This window comes from Scophthalmus maximus, chromosome 17 (assembly GCF_022379125.1).
Source record: "Scophthalmus maximus strain ysfricsl-2021 chromosome 17, ASM2237912v1, whole genome shotgun sequence".
NCBI classification, from domain to species: Eukaryota; Metazoa; Chordata; class Actinopteri; order Pleuronectiformes; family Scophthalmidae; genus Scophthalmus; species Scophthalmus maximus.
In genome coordinates this window covers 18,498,160-18,515,790 of record NC_061531.1, presented here as the reverse complement: position 1 = coordinate 18,515,790, position 17,631 = coordinate 18,498,160, and the positions used below count along the sequence as shown (strand labels likewise).

The window sequence follows — 17,631 nt, the reverse complement described above, 5'->3', positions numbered from 1 at the left end:
CGCATTTGACACGTGGATTTGTGTTTTGTGAATCATCCCCAATCTGCTTCCTGATTGGCCGAGAGCGAATCTTTACTGCCTCAGGCGGACCAATGAATTTAATCCACATCCTAGGACGACATAATGGCGCGCGACACTTTCGCGGAAGGACCGCAGTTTTCAAATGAATTGAAGCCTTATTAAATCTGCGCGGTCACAAAACACGACCGAAGCGGGCTTAGTTTCAAGTGGAGAAGAATTCGCATTCATTTTTAGGGGTTTTTACGCCGCTGGGGTCGACGCAGTGACAGTGAACGCACCGCGATGCTTTTGGGTTCACGGGTAAATTCGGGAAGAATTCTTAACGGCTCAGGCTTATCCGCGGACACCCTCGGGTCGGGGTCCTTCCATGAAACCAAATTTTCCTGACGCGACTTATTCTTTTTTTTTTTTTTCTTCCTTTGCACATTAATCTTGTTATGAATGAAGACGCGGACTAAAGTGTCCGGATATTTCAGGTCTCCCAGAGAAGTAATGTGACCGCGTCGGTGTTCACGCGTGTCCCGGAGCAGATCGTCGGACTGTCGGAGGATACGAAAAAAGAAAACAATAATAATGACTTGATATCAGCTCAACACATACCGCTAACGATCTTTGGACAAATAGGACTTGGTGACATTCATCTAGGGGGGAAAAACATAGGTAAAAGATCAACGCGAGCACCATTTCCGGGTTCGTGACATCGGCGATAGTGGAGCGGGACGTCGGCGCGCGGGGCGCCGGGAGTGGAGCGGTGTCGGTTTCCATCCTACCGGGGCTCGTGGACGACGGCATGGCGGCGGGGAAGGGAGCCGGGAAGCCCGCGTCGCTGTGGGACAACATGCGCGTACGGTTCGCCGTCTGCTTCCTCGGAGTCTTCGTGTGCTACTTTTATTACGGAATACTACAAGAGACCATGTGAGTAGTGACAATGTCCCCACCCGCCAAACTCCATTCACAAATCGGCCGATTTAACGTCGGCTAGTATATGGAGGGCGTGATGCGAAAGAATGCTTAAGACCTAATTAATTCTACTTTTTTAATTTGATGTGGCCGCCGATGAAGCACACAATGTGCCAGAGTGTTTCAGATCTAATCGTTTTATACATTTGCCTTCATCGGTGCGAAAAGCAACGCAGTCTATAAATCAGTAGATTTCCGAAGGGAGTTCGGTGACCTGACAACAAATGCAGAAGTATTGTCCCTTAAAGCACGTTTTCTCTACTTCAGCGTCATCATCCCTCTTACATTTAATAAAGCCCTTTGAAAATAGGTCTAAGACAAACATTATCATTCATATTCCTTATTCATACTCATATTCATATACATAAAGCGCACTGACCAAACCCAGAGGCATGACACAGATGGTATGTTGTTGACCAGGTCACAGGAGGGAACAGGGGTCGTGTCTGGTTTCTAAAACGATGACTTGGTTGAAACTTGTGTCTGCGGTGGTGAAACAGCCCTGAATAATGTTCCCCTGTTACATATTATGCTGCATGAATATTTTGCGATCATGGTTTCCTGTCCCGCAAGACGACAATCAGAATCTGATACAAAGCAAAGCAGGACACCGCCTCAGACAAGATGTCAGTTGTAACCTAATACATCATGGCCTTTTCTCAGCGTGGAGGCTGATGGAAGTAATCCCCTCTTTAACCAGCTCCTGCCCCTGCAGTGTACAGTTTCCGTCACTGTCTGCCATTATTAGATTTTTTTCAACGTGTTTCTTCTTCTGACTTTTTTTTCTTTTCCAGCACCCGGGGGGATTACGGCGAAGGAGACCAGAAGGAGAAGTTCATATTCGCGCGGACGTTGGTCTTCATACAGTGCATCATCAATTCTCTGTTTGCTAAGATATGTGAGTACGAGACAGACAACAAAAAAAAAAAGTTGCACATTTAGTATTATCTCCCACAATAACGCACCTTCTTCTTGTCATCATCATCATCATCGTCACCAGTGATCCAGTTTTTCGAGGGCTCCAAACCGGATCATACCAAGAGCTGGCTCTATGTGCTGTGCTCCCTCTCTTACCTGGGAGCGATGGTGTCCAGCAACTCTGCCCTTCTGTATGTTAACTACCCAACACAGGTGAGTCTGCACCTTTTTTTTGTGGGATGTTTGTTGGTCAACTTTGGGGGGTGGGGTTTGTATCTGTACTCTTCGGTGCTAAGTTGTCTTTCTTTCTTGCGATAGGTATTGGGGAAATCCTGCAAGCCCATACCAGGTAAACATGATGAATACCACTTTGTGTTCTGCATCTTGTGTTGCAAAGGGATACAATAATAATAGGGCTGGAACTAACGATTATTTTCATAATTGATTAATCTTTCTATTATTTGCCCGATTAGTTGTTTGGTCCATATGTCATAAAATCCTCCGAAAAATGTTTCTCAAAACCCCAAATTGATGTTTTGTTTTGGCCACACGCAAAAGATATTCAGTTTAGTGTCACAGAGGAGCAAAGAAACCAAAAAATAATCACATGTAAGAAGCTGAAATCAGAGAATCTCCAGAAAAACAACTTCTACCAATTAATCGATTATCTAAATAGTTGTCGATTAATTTAGTAATTGATTACCAATAGATTTATCGATTAACTGTTGCAGCTCTACTGGAATGTAAAAAAAAAAATAGTTCAGTGTTATATAAATATTTATAAATTGTACTTTTGTAATGGATTTGGTGTCAATATTAACAAACTCGTGAGCTACCAGGTCTTATAATGATATTTGCTCATGTACATGAATGTTCACTGTCAGGTTGACGTGTGTTTGTTTTACTTGACAAACAAGAGATTCTGGTTTCTTTCATACCAGAATCAAACAGAGTAATGAAATTCTTTGCAAAGGTGTGTTCTATAATTTGTCCACGAAGGTTACAACTCTCTCCGATCACAGCTTGTTATCTGTTCCTACACACACACACACGTGTCCCACTCTCATGGGTTGAAGGCCTGACATTGTATCCAGGGTGAGATTAGCTCATGCCACATGTATGTTACACTGGTATTCGCGCCTTAAAAGTGATCCATCCATGCTGTTGCTGTGTCTCTGTTCCAGTGATGCTCCTCGGAGTGACCATACTGAGGAAGAGGTACCCGCTGGCTAAGTACTTGTGTGTGCTGCTGATTGTGAGCGGCGTGGCGCTGTTCCTCTACAAACCCAACAGGAGCTCCGCTGTGGCCGACGGCCCCGCCTTCGGCTTTGGAGAGATTCTGCTGGTGAGACTAGTGACATTGGCTCATCGTCGCCTCCCTACTGTATCCACGGTTGCTGTGACATTTGTCTCATGGTGGCGGCGGTGTGTTTTTTGAAAAATGTTTCGTTAGCTGGTGTCTTTGACGTTGGACGGTTTGACCGGCGTGGCACAGGACCACATGAGGTCTCGCTTCCAGGCGAGTGCCAACCACATGATGCTGAACATCAACATGTGGTCCACCCTGGTGCTGGGAGCAGGTGAGTCAACCGCGCTCTCTGACACACTTAGTACCAGGAGCATTTAAAACATTTTGAATGATCTGATGAAAGCAAGTGTTTAAATATTATGCTTGCATGTATTACTTTTCTAATAGTGAAATGTTTTATATATAATATATAGATATCCCAGGACAAATAAATGCTTGTATGGCTAATGTAATGTAACTTAAGTAAATAATAGTTAACCAGTAACGGCTGCGTTTGAGAAAAAAGAAAAAGTGAACGCTGTTTTTCTCAGGAGAGGAAAAAAAAGAACCCTCAATTAATTCAGTCAAGGCAAAGTTTTTCCAGCATTATCTTATTATAGATAAGAAATTCTGAACCTCAAAGACCTGAGAGTCTATATGGATACGGTTGCAATAATATGCTGAAGATTAAGGCACATAATAAAAAAACAAATGCGGTATATAACGAGGGGCATTTCTTCCGAGGTTCTGGCTCTAATGGGCCGTGTGATGAAGATCAGAAGGTCAAAGCGGATAAGGAAACTTTTATCACTCTTCAAAGAAAAAATAATTGGCTGTGCCTGCTTCTATCTCCGAGTGTGTTTCCATCCCTCCTGAACATCTGCTTCCCACTTCCAGAGCCCGTCTTATTACATGAAACCAAATACAGTCATTTGTTTTTCACACGTGTCAAATTCAGTTCAAATACCTCCAAAGGTTTAAAGTTTCAGTCTGTGAAATCTGATTCCTTACTTCTGCTACCTTCGCTTTGAATCTGCCTTCTATAACTTGCAACAGTGTTTTTATTCCTCCACTCCTACGAATCTGTGACACCCCCCAACAACAATGCTTCAGTTACTGTATGAATCCACTTGGTGGCGCCCTCGGCCCACACACACAAAAACACCACAATCTGAATTCCTCAGCACATCTGCGTCAAGGACAGGGCAACCGAGAGAGAAAAATGTGACGTTAATATCAATTACTCAGAGTTCTGTTTTTGAAATGACATTATTAATATATTATTCTCTCTCTCTCTCTCTCTCTCTCTCAGCTGTGTTGTGGACGGGAGAGATATGGGATTTCGTGAGTTTTACTGAACGCAACCCGAGCATCTTCTACAACATTCTTCTGTTTGGACTGACCAGCGCTTTAGGGCAGGTGGGTGGACGGATTGGAAGATCCTTTTTTCTTATTCTCTGTATCATTAGGGTCTCTAATGTAGAAGATGTTCTGTGCTTCTGTACACGGGTCAAACAATAGTTGAACATCTGTTTTCCAGGATGGTTACAATGACCTTACTGATAAAGTCGACGGCCGTAACAAACAAGCATCTGTGTCTCACGGTCAGTTAGTCTCTCGTGTTAGGACCGAGGTGATTACCATCTACTGGGACATTTGGGTTTTAATCTTCCATGCAAGCGAACATCCTTCGCGACACCGTTAACTTGACTTGTACTGCTCATCTCTTTTTCTCCTCAAGCATCAATAAACTGCTTCTGCATAAGACACCTGGGTCTCCCAAACCTATCTCCAGCAGCTCACTAGATTTGTTTTAATCAGTGTAATTGCATTAAAGGGGAGAAAGATTTTGGAGAAAGATTTGTTTGTTGTAGAATTTTTTTACTGCACTGGTCGGGGCTTGAACCTGCAGTCAGACAGATGCGTTTTCACTTTACAGAGCCAGGGCTCTGATGAAAACCCTTTTTTTCCCCCTGGTGCGCACAAAGAATCGACAGCCAACAAACCATGAGGAAATATTTGCTAGCACTAGCACATTGTGCATTCAAATTATAATCTTTTGAGTATTTTATGTTTTTGTTTTTATCCTTTACTAGACCTTCATCTTTATGACGGTGGTTTACTTCGGGCCTCTGACCTGCTCCATCGTCACCACCACTAGGAAGTTCTTCACCATCCTCGGCTCCGTCCTCCTGTTCGGCAATGTCATGAGTCAGATGCAGTGGGTCGGCACCATCCTGGTGTTCCTGGGTGAGAATCGATCCTGGTTTTAACGGGTCTTCTTTCTTCCCGCACATTTACTCACAAATACAACGCAGATTCCATCAAGAACCTGAGACAGTTACTGTATGTGTTTTTTACATCAAAACGATTAGGTCCAGCCTGGGATTACTTAAGCTTCCCACGCAAACCGATTAAATGGTTCATTTGGTTCGTTGTAGGGGGAGCCAGAAAATTTATCGCTGACACAGAGAAGATGCCAGTGTGCTCATATTTTTTTTTAATGTTTTTATCGGCTACATCCTCAAATCTGTTGGTGGAAAAAAATGTGTCCATTTAAACGTTGAGACTTTTCCTTTGTTCCTCAATCACATCTGTGTTTTGTTTTTTTCGTCGCAGGTCTTGGAATGGACGCAAAATTCGGCAAGACCCCGAAGAAGACGACGCACTAAAACGATCCGAAGAAGGCAGAAAACATTGCAGAGCAAAATGCAAACATTCTGTAGCCAGTATCTTTATTTTCATAAGACATCATGAAACAGGCGTATGGTGCAGTCAAACTTTATAACTTAACTGTATTTAAAAGAGAGGTGGGGGAGTAGTTTTCATCGGAGCGTCTTTCATGTACTGTTAATATACTGTTAAGAAAGTTTTCTCAGGATCAAGTTCTGAATGAGCGCACAAGCTACGATGGTTCTGTGAAAGAATGTGGACCGATTGAAAGTTGTGGCAGGAAAATGATGTACTTGAACCATTCAAAGTCCAAGAAACATATTTCAGCATTTAAATCATGAAGTCGCCACCGAATATGGCTCGATCGACTAATCTGTTGCTTGATTATCACACATGTAGACTAATTTCTTGGCCAACAATTAGCCAAGCCTCACGCCATTTATAAAAAAAAATCGGTATATGAATGATATTGTTCTGTCCAATGTTGCTATTGAATTGTTTTTACTTTTTATTTTCTACACATTGAAATTAACTTGCCATAAAAAGGGAAACTTGTGATATTTCATGGTGATTTTTCATTTTACGTCACATCAATTAGCTTCACATTGTTCCATTTACTTCCAAAACATTTATTTGACAGCATTGATTACTAGTTCCTGTGATACAGATTCTTGATCAACTCATAAATTGTGCATTATTATCCATTAAGGCACCTGGCACTGAGTACAGTAGTCAAAATTTGCCCAACCTTTACCAGCTGCAACATTTATTGATGCTTACACATCCATATTTATAGCATAATTATATAATGTAGTGTTCTGTAATGAACACATTTACTTTTTGCACTTTTAATTATATTTTTTAATGCAAATAATTCTGTGCTTTTTCATTCAGTAAAGTTCTGAATGCAGTATTATCATTAGCAATAATATTTCTACTGTGTGCTAACTATTTGGTATCTACTTGAGTAGGAGATCTGAGAATTTATTTCATCATTGGTGAAGGCTGTTTATAATTAATAGCATTTAAAACACATTTTGACAGAGGAAATGCACCAAAGCAACATTATACGTATGAAACTATTTGCAAATCATGGCTCTTCAACCGTTGGAATACTGATTGTATAGACCTTTAGACCAAAGAATAAAACCTGATTGAATAACTTAATAAAATATATAAAAATTCTAGTCCTCTCCTTGTACGGTGAAGGTAAACAGCGCCACCTGCTGCCATGTTTAAGACACAGACAGTTCACATTCTGAGACAGGAGCAGTAAAACTTTTCCTCTTATCTCCATCATGTTTCTCACATCACATTAGGACATCGCCCGCTTATGTGTATTTAAAAAAAATAAATATAGAATTGTCTTTAAAAAACGGATAAATCGATAACAATAAAATATGAAACAGGATAAAACACAAACATTACATTATATATTTTTTATATATTAGTTAGTAAACAAAACAGTAAAATGTTGGATATTGGTGTAAAGGTTGTTTTTGTTGTTGTGGGCGACCTCAATATTTGCCAGATTGAAATACTGCGGGGGAATAACAGCTGAAGGGATACAAACGTACAATAATAAACGCAGGTATAAATGTCTGTGTTTTCATCACACTCATTGCGACATAAATATTTTTTCATAACACACACATGAATAAATAAAGATGTTTTTCCGGAAGTCGGTCAGGCGTTATGCGAGGGGTCCTAACACGTCATTCCTCGGCCTCCTCCTTAAATTAGCGCTCAGTAGGTTTTGGCACCGCTCGCGGTAATCCGGTTATTTCTGTACAGAAAACGGCGTTAAATCGTCCGCCGCAAACGTGAAAGAGATGCTCGCCACCGTCGGCAAACAGCTCCGGAGCCACCCGGCTGTAAGTCAAGTCCGGCTAGATCCAACAAACGTTCACTTTTTAAGAGGTTGTTTTGTGAATATTTGTTGCTAACTTAGCTTAGCCTCTTTTTTGGGGTGTTTTTTAGCTAACTTAGCTTAGCCACATTTTTAAGCTAACTTAGCTTAGCTAAACTAGTTAGCGTCAGGAAGCTAGTACTAGTACCCCGTGACCGCGCTGACTTTGAGAATCCGTCAGAGAGATGCTCGTCCGTTGTTTGTTTTAATGTGCAACAGGTAATGGCGGAGGCATCTTTTTCTCTTCTTCTTTACCCCAAATGACACAGAGTGGCCAGAAGTTTTAGACGGTTGATGCTTTTGTTTGCAGTCACTTCAGGTCACAGACGCTCATAGTTAGCAGCTAACTAGCTCGACCGGTTAACGTTAGCCAGCAGCTGACTGTGCTAACCAGCTTCATAGTGTCTAACCTTCACCTGTTATCTCACTCAATTATGTTGCTCTCGTTCAGAAGCTTTTAAAGGACCATATACATATGATATATTATCTTAGATGTGATTTTGTACAGGTGATAGTGTCTGTTAGTTTTGCCCCGATAGGCTGGAACAGGCCCAGTGTTTACACTTGACACAGTCTGTCAGTGTGTTTGTGTTCACTGAAGTTTATTTTGGATCCCTGTCTTGTCACCTGCAGCTCATCCCCCTCTTCATCTTCATCGGCGGAGGCGTAGTCATGTCCATGTCGTACCTCGCTCGTCTGGCCATAAGAAACCCTGATGTCTGGTAAGGACCTACGCTGCGTTCCTTCCGGCCCCCGGAAGTCGGGTTGGTGATTTTTTTTTTATCCCGACATCCCGAGTCGGAATTCCAACTCGCAGGGGCGTTCCATTTGCAATTTCCGACTCGGAGGTCGTAATTCCGAGATCATACTGGAACGATTAACCCGAGTTCCTGTGGGTAAACTGGAACGCAGCATTATCCAATGACCTCCCTTTCTTCTTCTTTTTGAGTGTTCAATCAGACATTGAGATCCATGTTCCTTTTTTAAAATCTTTCCAGATGAGTGTCTCTGCTGCATCTTTCATAACGTGCCACTCTTTTTTTCCTCCTCCTCTGTAGCTGGGATCGCAAGAACAACCCCGAGCCCTGGAACAAACTGGGCCCGACTGACCAGTACAAGGTGTGAACTCTTTCACTGAGTCGTGTGTGTTTGTCACAGACAGTTTGTATATATCATGGGCATCATACAGTAGTGTATGGATCACTGCCAGGCTCGTAGCTGAGCCGCGAGTTGGATTAATCCAATTACATAATCTGGTTAATGCTGCCTTGTTATAATCAATCTGATTAAATCATTACCTGGTCACACTCTTGATCAACAGTAACAGTAAGAAGTTTTTCCAGAAGTTTTCGGAGAGACACACATTTTTTCTTTTTTATGATCAGTCTTACTGAACTTTGTTTTTATGTGAAATATATAGAGCTGCAACAAGTCACCAATTAATCTATTAGGAATCGTCTTCTAAATGAATCGCTACCTATTCTGATAATCGATTAGTCAGTTCAAGTAGTTTTTATAAAAAATTTAAATTCTCTGATTTCAGTTTTAATGTGAATATTTTCTGGTTTCCTTGCTCCTCTATGAGAGTAAAACTAAATATCTTTGTTGTGTGGACAGAACAAAACATAATTTTGGAGGTTTCGGGAAACATGATGAATAATCGTTAGTCGCAGCCCTAGAAGAAACATCTGTGTTTGTACCTTGAGCTAAAATCTGTTTGTCTTCTCAGTTTTATGCAGTCGGCATCGACTACAAGAAGCTGAAGAAGGAAGGGCCCGATTTCTAAAAAGGATCACGTCTGCTGGAGCAAGAGCACAAGGATGAAGCGATCCGCACATCTCCCCCATCTTGAACTTTCTCTGGGAACCTGAGGCTAAAAACCCGCACAAAGATACATATTTCAGTTCTCCATTGCATCCCATTGGAATTTTCTTGTTTCTCTTTTTTCCCGTGGCTCTCAATAAAACAAAGGAGTCTTTTCTCCTCCATACAGAGAAAAGGACACGTTTCATTCATTGTGGTCGCTTTTGTTTTCCGTTTTAATTTGTGTCGTCACATCCAAAATGCACATTCCACTCTCTGTTTACAGTCCTGCTCTGCTTTCGCTATTTGGGTTTCTGCTTTCACCTCATTTCACCTCCGTCCTGCCTCAACCTGACTGCTGCTGCACCATGTCACACTTATTCCTGGCTGCTCTCCAGAACCTTATCGAGCTGGCAGGGGGACAGACTTTACCCCGGTCACGTGAACAGAAGAGCTCCCTCTGGTGGCAGCTGAAAACCTCACCTTGAATGTAGGACCAGCTCATGAGGTCTACCGGCCACCATGTGGTGCTTCTGCATCATTGACCGAGATGCTGTAGTCATGCAGACCTCTCTCTCCCTGTAAAGGTTGACTCTGCGTTTGTCTAAAGGCTGTAACATGTTCGACGTGTAACAACGGAGAAAGTTGGAACCGGGGCTCGGCGGTGGGGGACATCTTGGAGGCGTCTCTGCTTTTATAGAATGCCATCGCTCTCAGCCAGATGAGTTGGTTAAATGTCAACAGGTCGTGCTTTTCCATCTGCGGCTTGTGGAAAAAAAATGTGACGAGGATGAGCAGCTCGACGCGGCGCAGCGAAATGTCAAGGAGACCTTCGTATTTGAATAGAAGCCCAGGTTCTTCAAATCTTCATCCAGTCGTTCTCCTCCTGTGCTGGAGCTGCTCCACGCATTATTATTTTATATCATCAGGGGAAATGAAAAATTAACTTCTTGGCACAGTCTGTAACGGGGGCTTCATTTCTGGAACATTTCAATTGTTTCAGCATGCTCCCTTGGAGCACTCAGCCAAAAAATAACTCAAAGTTCAAATAAGTTTTTGAAAAAAAAGGAAACCTTGATTTACCCATTTCTTTGTTGATCTAACCTGTGATTTTCAGATCAATAGAGGAAAAAGAAAAACAAGTGGCGTGGCGTGTGTCGGGGCTGCAGGTATTGGCTGCTGATTGGTTGTTGGGGAGAAAAAAGGAAGTGAATTAAATTAATGAATCTCAGATTTTTAAAAAACAACCCAAAACATTAATCATATTCTGCCCGACCTCATGTGGCTAATGAAGGGTTAGAAATCAATCTCAAAATTATAAAAGTGATCAGGTTCAGCTCAGTTTTTAATTTTTGATATATCAAGTACATGAGTGACAACGAAACTGTAAAACGAAAGATCCGCCTTTGGAAGACATAACCAAGAGTTTTCTCCTCAGCGTCTGATCAGTACAGAAGATTCAAGACTGAAAACCTACAAATCTTTTTAACGATTTTTGCATCAATGGTTATGTAATAAGCTTTGCTGGTTCTGAAGAAGAAATACATTTAGATTTATATTCTCCCGACTGTTTATACTCGACCTCAGGTTCATCACTTGTACAACATTTTATATCATTGAGAAAGAAGAAGAAAAGATTTTCTTCAACCTTGTATAACGTTTTGTTAATTGACAATAAAAACTCTGCAGGTCCATTGATGCTGCTTCCGGACTTTTTGTTTTCCTCATCATCAGATAACAATCACCGCTGAGTATCAGCGTGTGACAGACAGACGGAGGGTTCAGAGTTCAAATGGTGAATTCTCTTGAGGGACGACGTCGGTCCGGGACACAACCCGTAGAGCCAAATCTGAGCTGCATCTTCACCCTCCCCTCGGTGACCCCTGACCCCTGACCAACACACTGTTGAATCCAGCCCTTTCCTGCCAAACCTGGTAACGGTGGAAAAAGAAATAATGAGGTGAGATGATGTGGGGCTTCAGATTTCCATTCTAAAGGTCATGCAAAAGGTCAGGTATGTCCAGGAGCCAGGGGTGTGTGTGTGCGTGTGTATGTGTGTGTCTCCTGCAACTTTCGTACTAACAAAGCATCTTCATAATGTAGTGTATATATAATCACTATGATCAGCCATACGGATTATGCAGATTGATTTCGCAGGTGAAATTAATGTAGCTCTGGAAATATTACGTTTTATCATTTGAGAGACCATCGCTGCTAAGAAATTATAATAAACAAATACAAAATCTTCATTTTATTTTCAATGTTTTCTTTACTGGGGTCCAAATCTCTTTTTTTTTCTTCCAGCGTGTCACTCATTTATGAGAACAGAGAGTTATGACGTGTCTTTTACTGAAATAGATGCTCTCGGATTATTTTCTCGATTAATCGATTAGTTGTTTGGTCCATAAAATGTCATAAAAAGTCCATCGTGTTTCCCCAAAACCAAAAGACGATGATTTGTTTTGTCCACATACCAAAGATATTCAGTTTACTGTCACAGAGGAGCAAAGAAACCAGAAAATACTCACATTTAAGAAGCTGAAATCAAAGAATTGTGCCTTTTTTTCCATAATAAAAACTACTGCAACCAATAATCGATTATCAAAATAGTTGGCAATTGATTTAGTAGTCGATTAATAGACGATTAACTGTTGCAGCTCCATATTTCACGTAAGACTCATGGTGATACAGCAAAAATATGTCTCTGAAAACTTGAAACCCGAGAAACCAAATCACACATTTAGAACATGTATGTATACACCTGTAGATGAACCTGTCAAACACACACACACACACACACACACACACACACACACACACACACACTGAGCCGTTTTCCACCTCCTCTCATCACTAAATGCTGCAGGATCCCGTCGCCTCCTGTTTGTCAAACCTCAGACGTGCAGAGATCATAGACACTCCAGTTATAGCTCGACATGGCTGTCTGCTGTGTGGCAAATCACACACGATATTGTTCTCACGTGTCTGTGTCAGAATTTGCCTCAGTGGGGCCTTTTAGGTACACCTCTCAATTACCTCCCTCTATTTTCAGTCAGACGCAGACGGAAGCTCGCTCACAGGCGCTTTTGCTGCATGAACAAACTGCTTTCATTCCCCCCGCTGCGAGCGGTGTGGAGTGTAATGAGTGAGAGCCTTCATCGCTCAGAGAGAGGCCTCTCATGTTCTGCCATCTTGGCGTTCGACTCAGAGCTGCTTTCTCTCCACCCGTTCTTCCTGTGTGTAGTCACCCCAGCTTTTTTCCTCCCTTTGTTTCCCCTTTTCTCTTCAAGAGTTTCTACTCGTTTTAATCATGAAGCTCCAGACGTGGACACACACACACACACACACACACACACACACACACACGGCCAATCAGTCAGCGAGTTCATCATGGAAGTTTTTTATTCCCAACGCCGCCACGTTGATCCTTGAGCTCGGTCACTCAGGATGACAAAGTGCCGTTTTATAGCAGATGCACACACACGCTCACACGCTCACACACACACACACACACACACACACACACACACACACACACACACACACACACACAAAGGTCAGGGTTGTCGATGTGTTTTTGCATGAGGGATTGAGTGAGGACACCGCAATCTTGCAGCCATTTCGACGGGAATACCACAGGAATTAATCATCCCACCCCCACACCCCACGATATCTCAGGGACAAGAGGCGCCTCGTGTGCGAGCGATGCTTTATGTGCCACTGCAGAACATGCATCACTCACTCTGGGAGGCCGGGGGCCGGTTAGAGATGGTCTCGTAAAAAACACAAGGTCCTCGTGGTTTGATCCCTGAAACAATCCGCCGTGTCCTTGAGCAAGACGGCGACGCGAAGGCCCCTAAAGGACAAGACTGTCAAACTAATGTCTGTGATGAAGAGAAGAAGGAGAAGAAGAAGGTAAGAAGATATTGGAAAAAAAGTTAAAGGGCGACATTTAACGTGTGATTAACTCCCTCAATGCTTCGCAAGGACGAGGAGAGCAGATGTAAGATCCCATCATCCGTGGCATCTGTGTGTCGACGGAATCTGTTTATTTATTTTTTTCCCCTCTTTACATCCATGATGGGAAAGCAGGTCAAAATTTAAATAGCTGAAAATAGAACATCTGGCTGGGCCTTGTCAGTCAGCCGTGTGTAATGAAATATGGAAATTGGGGCACTCTTCAAAGCCTCTCGGTTGCCGTCCTGGGTCTCCAGCAGGCCCCCTCCACAGCCCCGGTGGAGCCCCCACCACCCCCTGAAACGTGTGCTACATTTCCAGGTGCTGCCGCCGCGGCCCAGTCCGCCGCCAGCGCCAGCTCGTTAGCGCTCACAGCCTGGCGGAGCTGGCAGCTGGCATCATTAAACTTCAAACCGGCTTTCGACCCGGGGTGCCGCTGCGGGGACAGGCCGCTCCCGCTCGTCCGCCTGCCAGCAGCTGATCAGGGCCCCCGCTGACACCGGCAACCGCACTCCGTCCACGCGCTTATCCAGCGCACCGGCAACCAACACCAGGAAAACTGTCCAAACAGCAGATCCACCACACACCGGCAACAAACTCTTCAAACTAACTCGTCATATCAACCGACGACTCCTCAAACTCATATCCAGGCGACATACAAACATCATGCCAACCTCTTTGGACAAACTGTGACCACAATGCCAGGGTAAGGCTGGATTCTGGACCGCCGGGCCAGTGGGGCCCCTTGCCCCGGGGCCCCTCAGATTGCCAGTGGGGGCCTCCGACTTGGCCCAAGACTTCGGAAGGAAGTAAAACGCCAGCGCAAGCTGACCACCAGGCCCCTGTGTGCTTATGTGGTGAGCGACACCACTCGACCCCCCCCCCCCCCCCCCAGACCCCTCAGCACTTCCAATTTGAGGGGCCCCAAAGCCCCACGGTGTTTGAAACAGACCACCAGGGGTCCCTGGGCCCCTCTGCGCTCACAGTGTTAGGCATTTAAACACGAGTTGACCACTAGGGCCCCTTCATCACCAACAGTATAAGGGGGGGCTCCAAAAGACATGTGCCCAGACCATGATCCGGCCCTGACCCACAGGCCTCCGTATATCCTCAGTACGACAACTATTTCAATCAGTATTTTTTGACGTACAGGTAGAAAGCAGAGATTCATTTGGAAGCCCTGCCTGAAAACACATCACGCTGCCACGTTCAGAGTCAAATCACTGAGCGTCGCGTACAAAAAGACGTGTTCTGTGAAACCGGCGGCAAAGCGAAAACCTGATTTCCACCCGACAGCTTTCGTGTTCACGCTGAGCGACAGCGGATGGAAGAGCAGGTTGACAGTAATAATCACTCTGAATAAATTGTGTCTAAACTCCGTCTGCTCAACACTATTCTGCACTTCACTCTACTTGTTCTGGTCAGAATCACCTTAAAACGATCAATAAGTCAAATTCACCTCGCTGATACCACTCTTCCATCTGTACCCAGGGGTGTAGCACCAGATTCTGGGCCCTATACTCTGTGGGGCCCCCGTAGCTATGATGCTTATTAATTTATGATACTCTGTGTGTGTGTGTGTGTGTGTGTGTGTGTGTGTGTGTGTGTGTGTGTGTGTGTGTGTGTGTGTGTGTGTGTGTTCTAAAAGTAACTAGCAAGCTAACTAACCTACTGTATTCAGATAGTTAAAGTTACAGTTAGCTAGCTAGCTGGCAATAGCAGCTGAGTCGGACCCCAGCTAGGTAGCTGCTAGCTAGCTGTAACTTTAACTATCGGAATACAGTAGGTTGCTAATAGCTAACTCACCTTTTCCATTGGTTTGTTTTTAATCTTTATTCTCGACATTTCGACTTTGACTTTATTCTTGAATTGTTAAATAACTAAATAAATCTTCCCCCTCATTTTTGTCCTTGTGCCTGGCCTAATACCTAATACTGTTCCGTAGAACCGTCCTCTGTGTCAAACACGTCAAAGCAAGAATTCCTTTCAAACGCCACTTTTACGGGGGAATCGGATCATAAAAACATCTGCTCTCGTCCTTTAATCGGAACGTCCACACGTACTAGTATCCACCTCACACCGGACGAGCGGCTTGCAGACGCGACGCGCTCCGAGTGGATCGTTGTCTGTTCCTTTTTGTCTTCCATTCCGACGGTGTTGGAGATTTAATTTGCACTCAATCAGGCGGAGGTATGGCAGCGCGCCCGTACCTCCGCCAAACCCCAGTGACGCACATGAACACCGGTCCCACCGGGGCCACAAACTGGTTTCCAGCTCCATTATCGTCCCTTTGTTTCCTCCACGTCTGTTCTTTTTTTTCCTTCTGTACTCTCCTCCGCCGCCGCCGCCGCTGCTGCTGCTGCTGCTGCTGGGCACGAGCAGAGAACTTGGTAATTTCCACTGTGATTGAGTCATGAATGATAATGGCTTGATTATTTGGCCAAAATTGGTCTCTTTAGATTCACTCCATGTTCGGTGATAATTGAGAAGCTTTGTCCGTCGTGATGATACCAAACTGCTCGACTGGCCGCCGCTACACATCCCTCCGTCTTTGGTGTTTTCACAGCTGAGGCACTCTGGGGTGCCTCACAGCTGAGGCACTCACTGGGCCGGTGGAAAACTCATTTCATTGAAAATCTCCAGATGATTTCCATCAAATCAATGTATCCTCCCATGATGCCCTGGACCAGAGCGCTGTCTGGGGAGTCTGGCCTTCTCTTGTGACTCTGGATCGTCCCATCGATATATATATATATACATTTATATATATATATATATATATCGGTTGTCCGATAATATCGGCCGATAGGAGACACATCAGCGCTTATGTTTATCGATATGAAACCTTTTAATCTTACAGAAAAAAACAATCCAGAAACAATTCATGTTCACATTTTACGTCCATTTTTTTTTTTTTACGTTAAGTGACATTACATTCATTTAGCTACGACGGCGCATTAGGGCCATTGTATGAAAATAAAAAAAAATGACGGACCCGGGGGAGGGGAGTAATAATTCTGGAAAAAACTCGGAAAGAAAGTCGGAAAAATAGTGTTTTGTTTTTGAAATACTTATTATACCATATTATCATAAGCATCCGGACGTCTGTGGCAATCCTGACGCCACGTAGTTCCTCGAACAACAGAACACTATTTTTTTTGACTTTTTTCCTCGTGAACCAGCGACTCTCTTTTCTTGTAAATTTAAAACTTTGATCACAGAGACTATCCGAGTTTCTTTTCTCGTGAATTTACGACTTTAATGTCCCCCCCAGCTCCGTAATTATTATTTTTCCTACAATGGCCCTAAACTAAAATATCAAACCTCGATCACATTTCTTTCTCATAACGGTTTGATAACGACATTTTAGGAAGCATTGACAGATTAAAATACATATATTTATCGGCTGATGTATCGGTATTGGAAATGTTGTACTCCCTAATATCGATATCGGCCCCCAAAGAGCCATATCGGACATAAGAAGTCAGTTATGTAGCGATAAGTAACTTGAGATTAGGTTTGATTTCGTCATCGCGGAGAGGACGCTCCATATCTTCCTTTTCCTGAAATAGCAGAGAATCCATTAATGTGCTCTAAAGCTGCCTCTGGGACACTGTGGGCTGCTCGGGGGGGGACGGACGGACCCTTAGTCATAATGCAGCTCCACCGCTAATGAACACAGACGCCCACAAATATCAAGGCTGATTCTGGCTTTTAAAAAAGAAGAAGATCCAAGCAGGGAGGAATTTATTAATCCACAGAGAGATAATAGAGGAGTTTATGTAAGAACAGCATTTAGAAGTTTCTCCCTTTTTATTTGGATGAGCTCCTTTCTTCTTCTTTTCTTTTAGGAGCGCCGTGTGTGTCATTACAGACTAATAGCGGGAGGTTATGTTTACGAGGAGGTCCAGCACAAGGAGGCGTCGGTGTCGGCGTGGCGTGGTGTGGCGTGGGTGGCTCGTCCCTAATGAGCTCGCCGTGCGCCTTCAGAGGCCTCGCGCGTCGATTCATCGCCGGACCGGAGACGTGAAAGGTCACCGAGACAAACCCGTGATGGACTTCAAGCACTTTGGGCTTTTGACAGTAACCTTTGACCTCCACA

The 17,631-nt window shown here is 43.7% G+C and overlaps 2 protein-coding genes across 2 annotated transcripts; both read left to right on the top strand.

Moving 5' to 3' along the window:
- The first annotated feature begins 230 nt into the window (after window positions 1-230).
- Window positions 231-6,423, top strand: slc35b1 (solute carrier family 35 member B1). The gene is made up of 9 exons (XM_035615000.2): window positions 231-936; window positions 1,776-1,879; window positions 1,982-2,112; window positions 2,218-2,248; window positions 3,084-3,244; window positions 3,353-3,479; window positions 4,500-4,606; window positions 5,284-5,437; window positions 5,807-6,423. Exons 1-9 carry the CDS (start codon window positions 812-814, stop codon window positions 5,857-5,859), a joined length of 993 nt encoding a protein of 330 aa, XP_035470893.1. The 5' UTR covers window positions 231-811; the 3' UTR covers window positions 5,860-6,423.
- A 1,151-nt stretch (window positions 6,424-7,574) lies between these two features.
- Window positions 7,575-9,768, top strand: ndufa4a (NDUFA4 mitochondrial complex associated a). Its single transcript, XM_035614996.2, has 4 exons — window positions 7,575-7,734; window positions 8,403-8,491; window positions 8,828-8,888; window positions 9,499-9,768. Exons 1-4 carry the CDS (start codon window positions 7,693-7,695, stop codon window positions 9,553-9,555), a joined length of 249 nt encoding a protein of 82 aa, XP_035470889.1. The 5' UTR covers window positions 7,575-7,692; the 3' UTR covers window positions 9,556-9,768.
- Window positions 9,769-17,631: the final 7,863 nt, after the last annotated feature.

Excerpts from the sequence above, each read along its gene's own strand:
- ndufa4a (XM_035614996.2), top strand. The coding sequence starts at position 7,693 with ATGCTCGCCACCGTCGGCAAACAGCTCCGGAGCCACCCGGCT. Across the intron at positions 7,735-8,402 it reads AGCTCCGGAGCCACCCGGCT|CTCATCCCCCTCTTCATCTT; the intron begins GTAAGTCAAGTC and ends TGTCACCTGCAG. Across the intron at positions 8,889-9,498 it reads GCCCGACTGACCAGTACAAG|TTTTATGCAGTCGGCATCGA; the intron begins GTGTGAACTCTT and ends TTGTCTTCTCAG.
- slc35b1 (XM_035615000.2), top strand. The coding sequence starts at position 812 with ATGGCGGCGGGGAAGGGAGCCGGGAAGCCCGCGTCGCTGTGGGACAAC. Across the intron at positions 2,113-2,217 it reads ATGTTAACTACCCAACACAG|GTATTGGGGAAATCCTGCAA; the intron begins GTGAGTCTGCAC and ends TTCTTGCGATAG. Across the intron at positions 3,480-4,499 it reads CACCCTGGTGCTGGGAGCAG|CTGTGTTGTGGACGGGAGAG; the intron begins GTGAGTCAACCG and ends TCTCTCTCTCAG.